The sequence below is a fragment of the Pistacia vera genome, unplaced genomic scaffold (assembly GCF_008641045.1).
Source record: "Pistacia vera cultivar Batoury unplaced genomic scaffold, PisVer_v2 Contig201, whole genome shotgun sequence".
NCBI lineage: Eukaryota > Viridiplantae > Streptophyta > Magnoliopsida > Sapindales > Anacardiaceae > Pistacia > Pistacia vera.
The window spans coordinates 16,934-33,549 of NW_022196004.1; the positions used below are offsets into that span (position 1 = coordinate 16,934).

Genomic DNA, 16,616 nt, shown 5'->3' on the forward strand with positions numbered 1-16,616 from the left:
CTCTTTGACTTGATCATCCTTCTTTAGAAGCTCTTGCTTCGGGAACTAAATTGTTCAGAGAGTAGAGTCCTTTTCTTCTAAGAGTGTTCTCGCCTGAAGCTATGCATCACTTGCAGCTTCGTTAGAATCCGCAAAGGCCTACCTCAATTTGATGATCTCCTCCTTCATTTCATGGAGCTTTCCTTCAGAGTTGATCTTCATTTTGTTATGCGTGATGTTCAGGGCGAGCACAGACTACAAAGGAAAGTGATTAAGAGTTAGTTTTTTTTTTTTTTTTTTTTTTTAAGAAAACTATGGAACTCGATTAGCATTGAAGAGACTGCAAATAGAAGATTTGCTTAACTTAGCTCTACAGTTGGAGTGCAATGACTAGAAGGTCGGAAGGTCTAGAGGCGATGTACCTTTCAAAGGTCGACTCTAGTTGGCACTCAAGTAGTGTGAAGATCACCAGCATTAGGTGATCTGGAAGCTGCCCAAAGAGGTCTAAGACAAACATGTCTTGACCTCTCATGTTGGGAATCTCCTCGATCTATTCTTGGCTAGCTTTTCCTTGAGTGGCCTCACCTTCCTTCCTTTGGGATGACTCCGACACATCTTTCAAAGGGGCCTTTAAAGTAGGAAATTGGGTAGGCTATATCCCGCCTGGCAGTATCCCAAAGTTGTTTGACTCAGACTCAGATACTTCTTCTGTTATAGTCTTCCTCCTCTTCGTGCCCATCATCTTCTTCTTCATCAGATGTGCAGTAGCAAGCTAGGGAGCTTCTTCACGTCGCTTCACAACTGGTCACCTTTCAGCAATAGGTTGGGTCCCCGTTATAAGGACACTGTTTGAAGTCGTTCCAACTTGGGATCCTGGATTCAACCTAGGGAAGGTTATTCCCACAAGATCCTTTGGATTCTTCGGCTGCATGGCTACTGCATGGCATAAAAAATGATTAGTAGATAGAGTTTAAATATTCAAAAGACTTGGGTTTTTCAATTGAGGAAAAACTTATGAGCTGAACCGTCTAGGTATGCTTTTAAGGGGAAGAATCAGTACTTCCAAAGACTTTCTATCGTCACCAGCAGCTTCACGTCACGACTTCCATGGAAAGTTGGCTAAATGCTTGAATGCGGATGTGATCAGTCAACAACTACAATTTGGTCGTTTTGTTTTCTACATAAGAAAAGAGTTTGTTAGCTTATATTTTGAAAAAAGAACAAGTAAAAAGAGGCAAAAGACCTAAAATTGAAAAGAAAAACCTACTCGGTTCCTGAAATTTACAGACACCATTGTACTTAAAGAAAAAGTATTTGGTTTTGTAAGCTCCCACGTTATTGGGATAACCAAATATTCATCTATCGATCATTGGTCACTTAGAGAGGTAGTACAAGTCCTTATCTTTACTCTTCTTCAAAATATAGGAGCAAATGAGTTCCAACGTCGTTGGCTCTCCGAGTTTGTGCTCGCAAAACAATATATACATGACAATTGCTATCACATATGCGTTCGGCATCTGCTAGAATGGTGCAACCTGGAAATGGTCGAGAATCGACCTAATGTAGGGGTGGAAGGGAATTCTCACTCCACATTTGAAAATTGCTTTGAAGATCGCAGCCATTCCCTTGAGAGAAACCTAAGCAGTGTATGTCTTCTTTCGGTATACGTCTATTGAGATTGCGTATTGGTCCAACGCCTTCTGAATTTCTTCCAGTGTGGCAGTTGACCTAATCAACTTTTTGGGTCCTGTAGAGGTACTTGGAACTTGTGAGCTTTCACCGCCAGTTCTTTTCATTTTAGGGATCTCCACCGGCTCCAGTGTCTGTAAAGGTACAACATTGAGGGGAGACTCAAACTCTAAAAAATCTACCTCAGACAACGACTTAGAAGACGTGGAGGAAATTTCTATGGTTTCTACCATGGCCGTTAGACTTCTAAACCCTAAAACTCCTAAAAACAGTCTTCCAAGACTATTTATCCTAAGTTTTTAAGCCTTCCAAGTGTTTCTTCGAACACTACCCAAAAGTGTTTCTTTCCTAAACCTTCTAGATACCCATAACTACCATAACTATAAAAAATTTTCAGGAATGTGAAAAGGAGAAAAAGGAAGAAATTTCTCTACCTCTCGATTGCCTGAAATGGGTGTTCTGACATAGCATTGGGTTTGCATGAACTGGTGAAGGGAGAAAAAAAAAAAAATTGAGAGCAAGAAAATGATATTTTTTTCTCTGAAAAATTTGAGTTCTCTAAAAAGTTAGGGCAAAGTTAGGGTTTTATAATGAAGAAGACGACGCTACAACTTCTTTATAAGCGACGTTTGGGTAGGAATTCATTCTTGACTGAAGATCGCGACCACGTGTAATTGATCCATGGGAAGAGTAACTCCCACGCCTGGCAGAAACCATTCGACATTACCCTTTATTGAGAATGTCAATCGCCGACATAATTATCTCATCCGCATTTAATGCGCCAAAAGGGACTGTTGTTTCAACATGGCTTGCATTTAATGTTCATGGCTGACACTTATTACGCATAATGACACGTCTATCAGATAAAGATTACTTTATTGACTGAGCCAGCTGTCAAATGCAACAAATAACATTTGAAGAGGTTGTTCAAAAGAGACATTTGTTCAACATTTCAAATACGAACACCAAACAAGATGGTTCAAAATCTTCAACCATAGATTATTCTAAGTGTTTTAAGGTCGTGAATGATAGTTAGAGTTCAAAACATTCTTTGATGTCTCAAGGCAAGATCAAGCTGAGGTCTATAGATCTCAATAAGCGATCACGCTAGGTCGTCTTTGTTACTCGCAAGTCATAATTCACAACCTGCCTTTAGTTTGCAAGGCAAGACATAATTTCAAAAATCAGATCAAGCTGTCAACTTCAGGTCGTCTGTAACGATATGATTACATCTCGGCTCTCAGCTCCAGCAAGCATTTATGGACCAAGTCAAGTCATGGCATAATCATGAAGTTCCCAAGATCCAATTCCTTGAATCTCAAGAATTGGAGAGCTTATGTTATGCCTAAAAAATCAGGACTGACGTAATCTTACATCAACAAACACCAATCAAAATTCAGGATGGCTTTGCGCTGTACATAATCTGCCACATCACCCTAAGACAGAAAGAATATAGCTATCACCAACCCAACCGACTCAAGTTTTGTCGGTAAATGAATTTGGTTCGCACACCCGTCCAAGCCCAAGTTAATTTAAGAATATTTCCTAAGTTATCAACCAATGGGAGGCTAGGAAGGACTTGTAGGGCACCTACCTACTTACGGACTTGTAATCATTATCCTGAACTCAGCGGCTATAAATAGGGGGCTCCTCCTCACAAAATCGAGATCAGACTCTCTGAATTCAAGAAAACACATAGTAAAGATATTGTACGGGAAATAGATTGACTTAGCATTCTCTTTGAATACCAAGCACTTGTAATTTAGTTCACTATTCGCGAACTCTTGTAACTTGGTTAATCACCAAGAACACTCATATAAAAGAAAACAGTGGACGTAAGAATCGCTTTAAGCATCCGAACTACTATAAAAAAATTCATCATCTCTTTTATATTAAGTCTTTGCATGCTACTGTAAAAACATTAACTTTTAATCAAATCTTTCAATTAATCACGTGTGATTTCTAAGGCTTTCTTAGCACTTTACAGATGCGAGGTTATTAGTGTTAAAATCCAACATCAACAAGAAAAAAAAAAAAAAGATTGTGTACATGAAAACTCAATAAATATTTTATAAAAGGCTCTTGAAAATGTGAATAAAAATGTTATGAAATGCGGTAACTTGGATCTGCTTTGCATACTATAAAAAGCGTGATTTCATTTCCCAATGTAGTTGTTTCTTTAGGTGCCGTTAGGCTTTGGCTTATTACTAATATTTAATAAAAGTATTACTATAGTTAGTCCAAAAATGTGAGCGTGTTTTAAATCTTTTCAGCAAATGACGTTTTGATAAGATATTATTATTTATTATCACTTTTATATTATTCTTTGGGTAGGTGGGAAAATGTCGCTCTCTCTTATTCTTTTCATTATCAATCAGTTAATGGTTATGATGGGGAAGGGCTTTTTGTTAATCATTGAGAGTTAACATTAAAAGATTAGTCCGACAGTTAAAGACGTTTATTTTTTCCATTGAGTTTTTATGATTTTTGGCTTCGAATCTTAATTTTTGTTAATCATTGAGAGTTAACATTAAAAGATTAGTCCAACGGTCAAAGAGGTTTATTTCTTCTATTGAGTTCTTATGATTTTTGGATTCGAATCTTAAGGTCACCTATCACATAACAGAACAAAAAATAAAAGAACTAAGACATAAGCAGATAACAACATCTAAGAGTAACACTTATTGTCCCAAATTTCACAATCTTAAATATGTGTCATCATATAGGTATTGTCATTACTTTATATATATTGCAATGTCCTATATAATGACATGTCACTCAGGATTTAAAATTTGTGATAAATTTTAAGATGAGTAGTATTAGTATTATTGCAGCATCCAATTATAGTCAAATATTTCAGGTGAAAAATGGCAAGAAAAAGTAGAGTTGTGGCCCAGGATTTTTTTAATTATATTTAATAAAATAATTATTATAATAAGCTCAATCTACAAATTTTAAATGACAATGAAAAATAAAACTAAGACAATTTTTTTTTTTGTTGACTTATTGAGAAAAAATGAATTTAAAAGAAATATTTTGATCAGGAATATTTCTTATAGGTTGTGAGCAATTTTTATTTTTGATAATATTTTTCTATTGAATCAAATCTTGATTTATATAATGTTTGTTATATATACATAAAACTTCCATTTTACAAGATGATAAAATAATACTCTTCTCATAAAATCTAATAAAGAATTATATCCTTGCATGTTCAATTGAATCTTGTTAAAAAATAAAATCACAAAATCACAAAAAAATTTGTTTCATTTTTGCTTTTTTATTTTTTTATATAAATAATATCTAAACTTTGATGTTGAAAGTTTGATTTAATGGACACAAATTTTTGCCAAAACTTGTATAAAAAAACAGGGACAATTGAACTTACTTCAAATTTTATATTTAGTATTGTAACAGCATCTCCAAATGACTCTTTATATGACCCAAACTCTTTATTATATAGAGTCTATCCATAAAAATAAGAGTCTAACAGACTCTTTATCTTTAAAATATAAATTAGATAATAAGTTTGACTCTCCACATTTAGAGAGTCAAATTTCACTCTTTATCCTAATTTTAATTAATGAACTACAAGTTCTTATGTATTTTATTTATTAATTATCTCTTCATTAAGTCTCTTTCTTAAAAATAAAGAGCATCTTCATTAAATTTAAAAAATCTATTGGATTTAAATAAAAATTGTGTTCTTTATATTTAAAAATTAATGAAGATGTTCTTTATTTATATGAAAGATGCTCTTCAAAATAAAGAGCACTATTGGAGATGCTGTAAGTATTCAAAAGTTTTTGGTAAAATTATAAGTTTCCCAAAATGCAAAATTGAAAGTTTTTTTGTGTTGTTTTGAAAATTTTAACTTCCCGAATCCCAAAAATTACTGAAGAGGAATGGAAAAGATAGTAGAGGGCGTTTGGTTTAGGAAATATTATATTATCGAAAATGTTATATTAATAAAAAGATAGATTACCTTAAAGATTACATGAAGGGTGCGTTTGGTTCATATAATATTTTATTATGGGGTATGTTATATTAATAGAAAGATAGAGCCATTGCTAGCAGCCAACCATCATTGTCGGTGCTGACGGCAGTAACTGGCGCACGACCTGCAAAATTTGGCCGGTAAGACCGTTTTCAATCATGGATCTATGATTCATGGCCAAAAATAGCCAAATCTGGCCATTTCTATGGCTAAATGTGGTCGTGAAATGGCCATAAGAATGGTTAGATCTGGCCGTTTTCTGCCATGGATCTAGATTCATGGCCGGAAATAGCCAAAGATGGTCGTTTCTATGGCCATATGAGTTTGGTTAGGAAGAATAAATTAGTGGATATGTTTTGTAAATTACCGAATTGCCTTTCTTTTTTAATATTATTATAATTATTATATTATTATTATTTGGATTATTTTTTTAATCCCTTACATTTGAGATTTTGCTAAAACACTTCAAACACAATAAAAAAGTTTAAATATCAATCAAAACACCCCTAACCAACCAAGACGACTGTCGGCCGACCATACATCGATCTGGTTGTTACTAACCAAATCCCCATGGATTTGGCTAGAAAGAAACGACCAGATCCATGATCCGAGCGGTCGTGCATTGTTTCGGTGATTGCCAGTGATAGTGACTGGCGGCCAGTGATGGTGGCTAGATCCGATTGTGGTCTTGGGCAATTTGGTTGAAGCATAAGGGCAATAATGTCTTAAAATCTTGTGTATAAGGATAAAGTAGTCCCTAATTAAAAAAACATGAATCCCAAATAAAAACAATTCAGTAAATCAGATAAATATAAAGTCATAACAAACATACCACTTCAAGTTTACCAAGCAAGTTTTCCAGCTTTAAAGCAAGTTTATGGTTCTCTTGAGTTAAAATTTCAATCTGTTTAACAAAACAACATCAAAAAAAAAAAAATAAAAATAAAAAAATAAAACAATTAAATCAATACAATAATGAAAATCCATATAAAAAATAATACTTTTACAATTATGCTGATAATACCTCTTTCTACGAACTAAAATATAAACTTCGGTATTTGAATTCACAAGTACAAGAATTATCAAGAGAAGTAAGCTTGCTTTGTTTACTTTCTATTAGTCCAATCAAGTAATCAATTTTCTATTCCAGAGTTTTGTTTTTCCTATTGGATTGAGAACTCTCCGTAATCACATATCCTAGTCATTGATCTTCTTCTTCACTTTCACTATAACAACAGAATCAATAAGACACTTAATATCTTCATTTCACTTTTCAAGATTTGTTTCGTGAAAACGAACAGAGCGTCTAGGATTAACATTAACAGGGCGCTTTCCTTTCTTCACGCTTGATTTGAGGTTGACATGCTATCAACAATACCATAACAAAAACAAAAGCCAAATATAAAATCAATCTTGCAAAACTATAAAAGCCCAAACATATCCTTAATCATCACTCTCATTATCTGCTATATATCCAAAACAGCTTTACAATATAATATGAACAATAGTACAATAACCAAACAATAAAAAAAACCAAATAAAGCTTCACTTTCTTCAACCATTTATTTCAGATCTCCATGCTACAATCAAATTTCAAAAATCAAACTTGCAAAACTGTAAAAGCCCAAACAAATACTTAATCCTTACTGTCATTATCTAATGTATATCAAACAAAGCTACACAATATAATATAAACCACAGATAAACAAATCAAACAATAAAAAAAGAACAAAAACAAAGAGTTACAAACAAAAAAAGAAAAAAGGACGAAATAAATATTATTTACATTTTTATAAAATATTGTTTAGATACTGCCGAAGCTTTAAACAAACAAAAACAATAGTGGAAGAAACAAAAAAACAAATACAAGACAGTGAGGTAGAGATGATGACAATGTATTAAACAATACCCTAAATAAATAGTAAACAAATTTGAAATAAAACATAGCCAAACAATTCATACAACAGTAAAAAAGTTGAAATAAAACCTCGCCCAACAACTGAAAGAACATTAACTATCCCATCCAAAAAATAACAAGTTAAAGTTAATTTAAAAATATCCAATTCAAAAAAGACTATAATTAATAATAACATTTTGAATTAAATATATTTGACAGTATATATCCACTATAATTAATTTTAGCAAATTGGATTAAATAATAAGTATGTATAAATGTGTAATAATGAAAAAAATTACAATTATTAATTTTATTATCCAATATATCGAGAATTACATACCATAAAATATTATTTTTTCACATAAAATTCATAAATAAATAAACAGTCCAAATTATAAACAATAAGTGAAATCCAATTTCAAAAGCAAACGGCGCAACGCACTGCCCTCAAACTAGTTGTATTTATTTCCCGACGACTTATTGGTTCCTCAAAACTCACTACACCTGTATCCTTCCTCCGTCCACGCAAACATAAACTTACTCCATCCAAGAAACCATGTCCACGTGGCTCCGTTCTTCTCCGCCGCCGTCCCCACTCCTCCCTTCCCGCACGTGCCCAACCACACTTCACCCTCCTCCTCCTCCTACCGCCACGTGGGCGTCACGAGCTGCACTCCAAATTTCAGTGAGCTTCTCCAGATTACTGACGCGCGTGACAGCGACGACTACCAGTGACGCACGTGAGTTGCAGCAAGGAATAGCTGAGTTCTACGACGAGTCGTCTAAGTTATGGGAAGATATATGGGGCCATCACATGCACCACGGATTTTACGATCCGGATTCCACTGTTTCGGTTTCGGATCACCGGGCCGCCCAGGTCCGGATGATCGAGGAGGCGCTCCGGTTCGCCGGCGTTTCGGGTCGGTTTCAGTTAATCTTCCTCTAAACTTTAGGGTTTAACAGATTTTGATGATTGATGTTATTATTACAGATAAGCATTAACAGTGGATATATTTTATGGTTAGTTTTTATTTGGTGAAGTGCTTTGGATAAGATATTTCGGAAGGACGTTTCGGTAGCAGATTTTTATATAAAACAGTTTTTATTTTTTATTTATTTTTTTGTAATTTAAACATTTTCATAAGTGTTTTTTAAGTACTTCTGTATAAGAATTTTTTCTTGAAAAATCAGATGCTAAGGTATTTATTTAAAAAATAAATCCGAAATTGAATATAAAAAGGTTAATTTTGTGTTCTCAATTTTTGAAATTGTTTCTGAGAAAAATTCTAGTGAAAATAGGATATATATATATGTATGTATTTTTTATGATATGAAATACTATAATTAACGTTTTCTAAGTTTGTTGTGTTTTTAATTTTTAAAATAGATATCTTAAATTTTTTTTAATTATACTTTTGATTTCTTTTTTTCTAATTAAAAAAAGAAAGTGTTAAACATCATTTTAAGATGACCTTCATAAGAATACTTATAGCCCGGGAGCATTAAATTTGGATTTCTATGAACAAGAATTTGAGATGCTGCAGGTTAAAGTTATTAGCTACTGGAGTTTTTCTTTGAAGATATAAAAGATTGTAAAAGTTGATTTGAATTGAAATGCAGAAGATCCAAGCGAATGGCCAAAGAGTGTAGTTGATGTTGGGTGCGGGATTGGGGGCAGTTCTAGATACTTAGCTAAGAAATATGGGGCTAATTGCAAAGGCATTACTCTTAGTCCTATTCAAGCTCAGAGAGGCAATGAACTTGCTGCTGCTCAAGGCTTAGCTGACAGGGTAACTATAACTTCCATTATTTTTCTTCATTCTATACATAAATTTCATGCTTGTGTTTGTGGATGTAACACTTGAAGAATTAGCAGGTTTTCTTTCAAGTTGCAGATGCTTTGGATCAACCTTTTCCTGATGGCCAATTTGATCTTGTTTGGTCCATGGAGAGTGGTGAACACATGCCTGATAAAACCAAGGTTTTGTTTCATATATTCTTTAGTCACACACAAAAAAAAAAACCTTTTGCGTTAGTAGATTGTCGTTGTCAATCCATTGTAAAAGGCTTTTGCCAATGGATATGCAACGGCATACGGTCGTCATAAACATGGACAGACCTATATACTCATTAGTGGGGGCTGGTGAGTGGTGACCCCATCAGAAACTTTTCTTCATTAATTTGGTTTGCTTTTTTGTTTTGACCAAGTTTTATTTATAATAATGTTTTCAAATTTGAACTTACTCATATACTTCTAATTTATAATATGTTAGTTTCTTGGATCTGTCCCTGATCGTAAAACGATGACCCCATAAATGTACATTTTTTTTTTTTTTAAGTTTGGTTTGTTGAAGTGAATAAGATAGTGGCATATTTTACTGAATTTTGTCCTTGTGTCTTTGAAACAAGCAGTTTGTGAATGAGTTGGCTAGAGTTGCATCACCAGGAGGTAAAATAATAATAGTGACATGGTGCCACAGGGATCTTGGGCCTTCTGAGGAGAGTTTGCAGCCATGGGAGGAAGAACTACTGAATAAGATATGTGATGCTTATTATCTTCCAGCCTGGTGTTCTACTGCTGATTATGTCAAGTTGTTAGAATCTCTTTCTCTCCAGGTAATCACAATTACTTCCTATTGTTTGCTTGGGCATTCTTCAAGAAAAAAGACGACCAAAAATCCTCTACTGAAATGAGTTTTTACTTGAATAAATAAACCCACATGAAAAATGATTGGTTTTCTCAAGATTCATGACTTAAATGATGCATCCTAATGATATTGTATTAAAAAAAAAAAAAAAAATGGAATTATGATGATTTGAGTGGCAGGATATAAAAGCAGAAGATTGGTCTCAGTATGTTGCCCCATTCTGGCCAGCTGTGATACGTTCAGCATTGACATGGAAGGGCCTTACTTCACTGTTGCGTAGTGGTAAAGTTTAACTTTGTTTTGCAGCAACTCTTATGATTCATTTCATTGTGATGCTTTAGAAATGATTCTAGTGATTGAATTGAATGGTCAGGATTAAAAACCATAAAAGGAGCATTGGCAATGCCGTTGATGATTGAAGGATACAAGAAGGATTTAATAAAGTTTGCAATTATCACATGTCGAAAGCCCGAGTAAGTGATGAAGGATGATGTCATATCATTGATAGGGGAATTTAAAATGTAACAACATTAATAAAAAGACCATATAGGAATTTCATAAATAGTTTTTCCAAACATATTTCTTTTACTATTATTATTTTCTCTATTTCTTTGAGGGATAATTTTTCAATTAATTTTTGAGTTATTGACATCAAAACAATTTGAATGTAGAATATGAAAATGCAATTAACCTCAAAGGGTTAGCTTAATAGTTAAAGAGGTTTGTTCTCATTTTTGAGTTACTAGGTTAAAACTTTGGAATCAGTTATCATAATTACATTGTGGTTTATTTGGTCTTTTAGGTTTGTAAGATATTCAATGGATTTCGAAAATTAATTGAGATGTGTGCAAGCTGGCCCGGATACCCCATATATATATAATGCATTTTGTTAATTTTAATGGCAAAACTTAGATGAAATTCCATTTGAGCAATTAATCATAAGACATAAAACTTACATCAAATTTCAATCGCTTAAATGTATTAATTCAAAGACAAAGAATATTATTAATTTTTTTGTAAAAATAAAATCAAGATATTAGGTGCATTTGGTTCAATATTTTTATTCATATTCTCAACCCGAGTTTGCAAATAACGTTTGGCTTATTATTCAGACAATGCAATCCTAAAAATAGAATCCTGACAGGTATCTTGACAGTTTATACACTGTTGAAATCAGTTTGCAATCTTGCTTTTATTTCACTTTCTCACTTTTCTTCACTGCTTCAGTGCTTCACCATTTCACTTTCTCAGTTTGGTTCACTGCTTCAATGCTTCACCACCGTCACAAACCATTTTGCTACCCTTCCAACAAATTCTTCTCCAACACAATCTTCCACATGCAAATACAAAACAAAACACATTGGCCAAACGACCAGCCACCTGAATCAGAAAACCACCCCACAGCACCACCCAATCAATCTGCCAACATCATCACAACAGAACCGCATGGCCACCACCAATCACCATCTTCCACCATCATCGCATTACCACCCCACTGCAACCACGCATCACCATCTGCCGCCATCATCACAACACACACCGACCGAAATCAAACCATCATCCACTACCACCATAATCACAAAACAACACCATCATCACAAACCATTCATGATGATCCACCGTCGTCAATCGTGACAAACCCACCATGAATACCCACCGACGTTGCAGATCTATCATTGTGAAGCCCCGACGTCGCCGATCGCCACAAACCCATGAACACCATGAAGGGAAAGATCTTACTTCCGTGAAGGGAACACCGTGAACGGGAAAGGTGTTTTTGATTTTTTTTTGGTTTGCAAGTTTGTAAATCTGTTGGACAAAAGATGTGCGCATGCATTTGTTTGCAAATCGAGTTTGTAAATCTGTTGATTTTTTTTGTTTTGCATGTTTGTAAATATGTTGTACCCGTGAATTTGTTTGATATTCAGGGAAGGGAAAGAGACCCGCGAAGTTTGAGAATCGAGTTTGTCAGCTTCCGTGGCGTGTTTGTTTTCAAGACACCCAACACAATTGTCTTGATTTTTATTTTAATTTTGGCTTTGTGTTAGTACTCTTTTTTTCCTTTTATTATTCCTTTTAATTTGGACTTTAATAATGCGTTTTATAATTGGTGAACTCAAAGTGATTTTTGGACATGAGAAACTTGGATCTAGTGGATTTGTTTGTGGGGTTTAACGGTTAGAGCATGTGCCACATTGCTTATAGTGTTTAGCACATGTGTCAAAATATTGTGCAGCTTCATATGTTCTGTATGTAATATGCTATATGTAATGGATAAATTTTGGAAGTAAAAAATTATTGGATTATTGGAAATATTTTTTTGGGATTTCAGTAACTGATATATTTGTTTTGTAGATTCGACATCGTTCTTTAATCGTAAGAACAAATTTCGCTCATATGCACAGATGTCAGTATAATTTGTCTCGATGTCGTAGGATTGATTACTACTTGCAGCAGAGGTGAAAGTTTCAACGTTTTTCCAGACTTGGAGTTCTTCATACACCATGTTGGTCGACATTGTCTGTATCTTCCCCTGCATTGACATCTTCAAGCAGTGTCGGATCGAACGAGGTATAAGTTTATCTGTGTTTACTTGATTACGTTTACATGTGTGTATGTCTGTTTGTAATGTGATTGGTGATTCGTCTGGTGTCCCAATGTTAGTTGTCATTCTCACCGTACTGTCCTTAGATGAGTGATACTATGACCTGGTCCACTGAGATGACCCACAAATTTCTGGTCCTGTTGTCTGAGCGGGCAAAAACTTTGCATGGTACTTCAATCAAAACAGCAGATTACCAGGAAATGTTGGAAGACTTATCATCAGTGGCTAGGAGGAGACTCAACGTCACACAACTAACCTCTAAGTACTTTCGCCTACGAAGAGTATATCAAGCATGGCGGAAATTGCTGCAACACACGGGATTCGGATGGGATCATGAGTTGCAAAGTCCAACGTGTCCCGTAGAGGTTTGGCAAGAATATGTCAAGGTAAATTTTCATCTTTTTCAACTAATATTGATCAATGACACCGTACTTGTACGCATTTTTTTTTTCAGACTACCAAATTTTAATATATTATTCTTTTGCATTACCAGCAAAACCCACTGGCGCAACAATTCTACCATAAGGGACTTCCTCAAAATGAGCTTTATGAAATCATATTTGAGAAGCAAACTACCACTGAGAGATATGCGTACACATCGACATCTCAACCGGTGGAGACCTCCACTTATTCCAATCAGGGCGTGGTTCCCATGGATGATAGCGACTTTGAACCTAATCTAAACCGGACGATAGGGGAAAAACGGCCAAACACATCTGGCCATGGAAGAGCGAGAAATAGGAGGAACATAAGCGACTTGGGACAATCACTTGCGGATGTCATTGGTAGATTGACGGATGAGCTTGTGGAGAAGCGGACTATAGGATCGAGGGCTAGCAATCGCATTGGAGATGAGACAGATGAAGAGAACACTAGTGGTCCATCTGATCCGTTTTCCATGAGCAATTGTATTGACATCATGATAGTCATGCAAGTACCCACAGAGTTTTACATGCCGGTTGTCAAGTACTTATATCAAAATCCAGGGTGGCGGGAGATATTCGTTAAACTCTCGCTCGAGGAAAAGGCTAATTGGATGTATAATGACTTTCGCAATTTGTAGATAACAATGTATGTCCTAAGTGTTTGCCAACACTTTTGTATGCGTCAATGGGCATTTGTCCTTTTATGGCTAAACCAAACTTCTGTTCAGCACCTTGATTTGAAAATGTCCCCAAATGTGTGCTACTGTATGAACTTATTAATTGTGCTACTATTTTATGTGAGATTACATGTTTTATGAGTTTTGGATTGTCATTAGAATTAAATATTGACTGTTATATTTTGCTAAGTAGTACAACAACTATTAATTGTTGATCAATGTTTTGCAAATGTGCAGGTGTAAATGGCGTCATCTAGCCGTACAAGAAGAAGACGACGTTCTAAAGATGACGAAGAAGAAATACTGACAAATATAGCCATTACACTCAGCGGTGCTGCCGTGTTAGAAATAACTGGGCGTCAACTACGACATACATCCATATTAACTGGTCATGAGTACATGTTGGAAGTACTCAATGGTCATGCTGACAGGATCTTTGACAAGTGCCGCATGGACAAAGACTGTTTTACATACTTATGTGAAATTTTGTCCAGCAAGGCAAATTGCAACCAACTAGGAAGACGAGTTTGAAAGAACAAGTTATGATATTTCTAACAATCGTTGGTAAAAATGAGACAATCAGATCGATGACGGAGGATTTCCAACATTCATGTGAGACGATCTCTAGGTATGTTGGTGCAATTTGCGAAGCGATATGTGAGTTGAAGACAGAGTTTATCAGACCGCCTGACTTCAGTGATATTCCATGGGAAATATCAGCAAACCGAAAATATTATCCTTTCTTTAAGGTACTGGTTCATTATGTTTTCTATTAGTGGATAGTTAAGATCATTGTGTTATTAATGTTGATAGTCAGTTAATATGAGTAAAATTCAATTTTGATGATAGGACTATATTGGAGCCATTGATGGCACACATGTATATGCTTCGGTTCCACATGAATTTAGCGATAGGTACTAGAATCGCAAAGGAATGTTGTCATAGAATGTAATGGCTGTATGCGACTTTAAGATGATGTTCACTTATGTCGTTACTGGATGGGAAGGATCTGCGCATAATTCAAGAGTTTTAAATTCAATTCTTGATGATCCTAATTATAGATTTCCACATTCTCCACCAGAGATAAGTATTTTCTTGACTTATTATAGCATATTTGCTCCATTGTTGAGGCCCTATAATTCAAATAACATTCTGATTTTATTACAGGGAAATACTATTTGGTTGATGCGGGTTATCCAAATAGAGAGGGGTTCCTCGCCCCTCATAGGCGAGTGGCTTACCATATTTCTGATTATCGCCGTAACCGAAGGGGGCCACAAGAGTTGTTTTAACTACAGACATGCTTCACTCTGCAATGTTGTCGAGAGAACCTTTGATGTTTTGAAAAGACGGTTATGTATTACGAATAGAATGAGCAATTACCCGTTGGACAAACTAGGGAAGATTGTTATGGCATGTTGTGTACTTCATAATTTTATCAGAATGTACAATATAGAGGACCCTATCTTCGAACAGTATACTGAAAATACGGGTAATAAACAAGTATATTGTGATCGCCAAAACGGGGCAGAAGATGGTCGAAATGGAGAAGGACCGAGTCAACCGCAACAAGGTATTATAGACAATATGACGACTGTACGGGATAACATAACGACTGCACTGTGGGCAGCACAGTGAACCATGTCGTAGTTGTTAATGGAGTATACGTGTAAGAACGATTATAAGGGTTGATAATTAGTACTTTTGTCATATATGTATTAATGTGATGATTTTAAACAGTTGGATTAGTACTTGAAATTAATATGAGTTTTTGTTTTTTAATATTTACTGGTTACAAAATTACCAATAAAATGTTTAATATTATTAAAATGTAAATTGATAAGTTTTAAGGTTATAATAATACATTATTTTAACAAAATACACCAAAATATTATATTAATAAATTATTTATAAAAAAATATATCAATCAAATATTCAACACAAATAATAAGGTCAAAATACTCTACCCAACACATATTCTTCAAATCATATTCTCGTAATAATAACCCTACTCAACTATTTAATATTATTCCCAAAATCTCTCTAAAATAAAAAACAAACGGATCCACTATTATTAATTATATTATTATTAAACGATTACAATTATAATTGGCGAGAATAATTTTAGGAAAAAATTCACTGGATAAGATATTTATTAGTACTTTTACAAATATATTTATATTAATTATAATTATAAATAGAACTATAGTATAATATCTATGTAAATAATAAAAAGTTAGCCGAACTTAGATAATTAGTCCTATGGCTCTTCAGGAAATTCCTTATCTCAATCATTTTGGATAAACAAAAAGATCAGGATTGATTATGTCGTACAATCCTAAATATATTCTTCCCACCCAAATTTGCTCTATAACAAGTCATACCTGAAAAATTTCAGAACTACAATTTCCCGCCCACAGGCTTGATTTGTTAGTAAAAGTGTATTCACTATAAAGACGAAAATACCATTTATTATTTGATTTATTTTTTATTTATAAAATTTGACTGCATTGACCAATGAAATATCCTTTTTAACTTTATTAATATTATCTAATAATAAATTTTAAAAATAATCTTCAATATTCATCATTAATTTAAATTAATCCATAACCCATCATTATTAAAACAACTTCAATTAATAAAAAATTAGTATCAAATTATAAAAAAAGTTAAACTTAATGTTTATTGCAACAAAATTT

General features: G+C 34.2%; 2 protein-coding genes across 3 annotated transcripts; both read left to right on the forward strand.

The window, feature by feature from the left end:
• Positions 1 to 8,069: 8,069 nt before the first annotated feature.
• On the forward strand, positions 8,070 to 10,751 carry LOC116128697 (tocopherol O-methyltransferase, chloroplastic-like). Of its 2 annotated transcripts, none has more exons than XM_031414452.1 (6): positions 8,070 to 8,482; positions 9,183 to 9,352; positions 9,439 to 9,543; positions 9,975 to 10,178; positions 10,390 to 10,492; positions 10,584 to 10,751. In XM_031414452.1, exons 1-6 carry the CDS (start codon positions 8,119 to 8,121, stop codon positions 10,685 to 10,687), a joined length of 1,050 nt encoding a protein of 349 aa, XP_031270312.1. In that variant the 5' UTR covers positions 8,070 to 8,118; the 3' UTR covers positions 10,688 to 10,751. The 2 variants fall into 2 exon arrangements, with proteins under 2 accessions (XP_031270312.1, XP_031270313.1); XM_031414453.1 differs by having other exon boundaries at positions 9,186 to 9,352.
• Positions 10,752 to 12,913: 2,162 nt separating this feature from the next.
• On the forward strand, positions 12,914 to 13,878 carry LOC116128676. Its single transcript, XM_031414434.1, has 2 exons — positions 12,914 to 13,180; positions 13,309 to 13,878. The coding sequence occupies exons 1-2, from the start codon at positions 12,914 to 12,916 to the stop codon at positions 13,876 to 13,878; spliced, it is 837 nt and encodes a 278-aa protein (XP_031270294.1).
• The last annotated feature ends 2,738 nt before the right edge of the window (positions 13,879 to 16,616 follow it).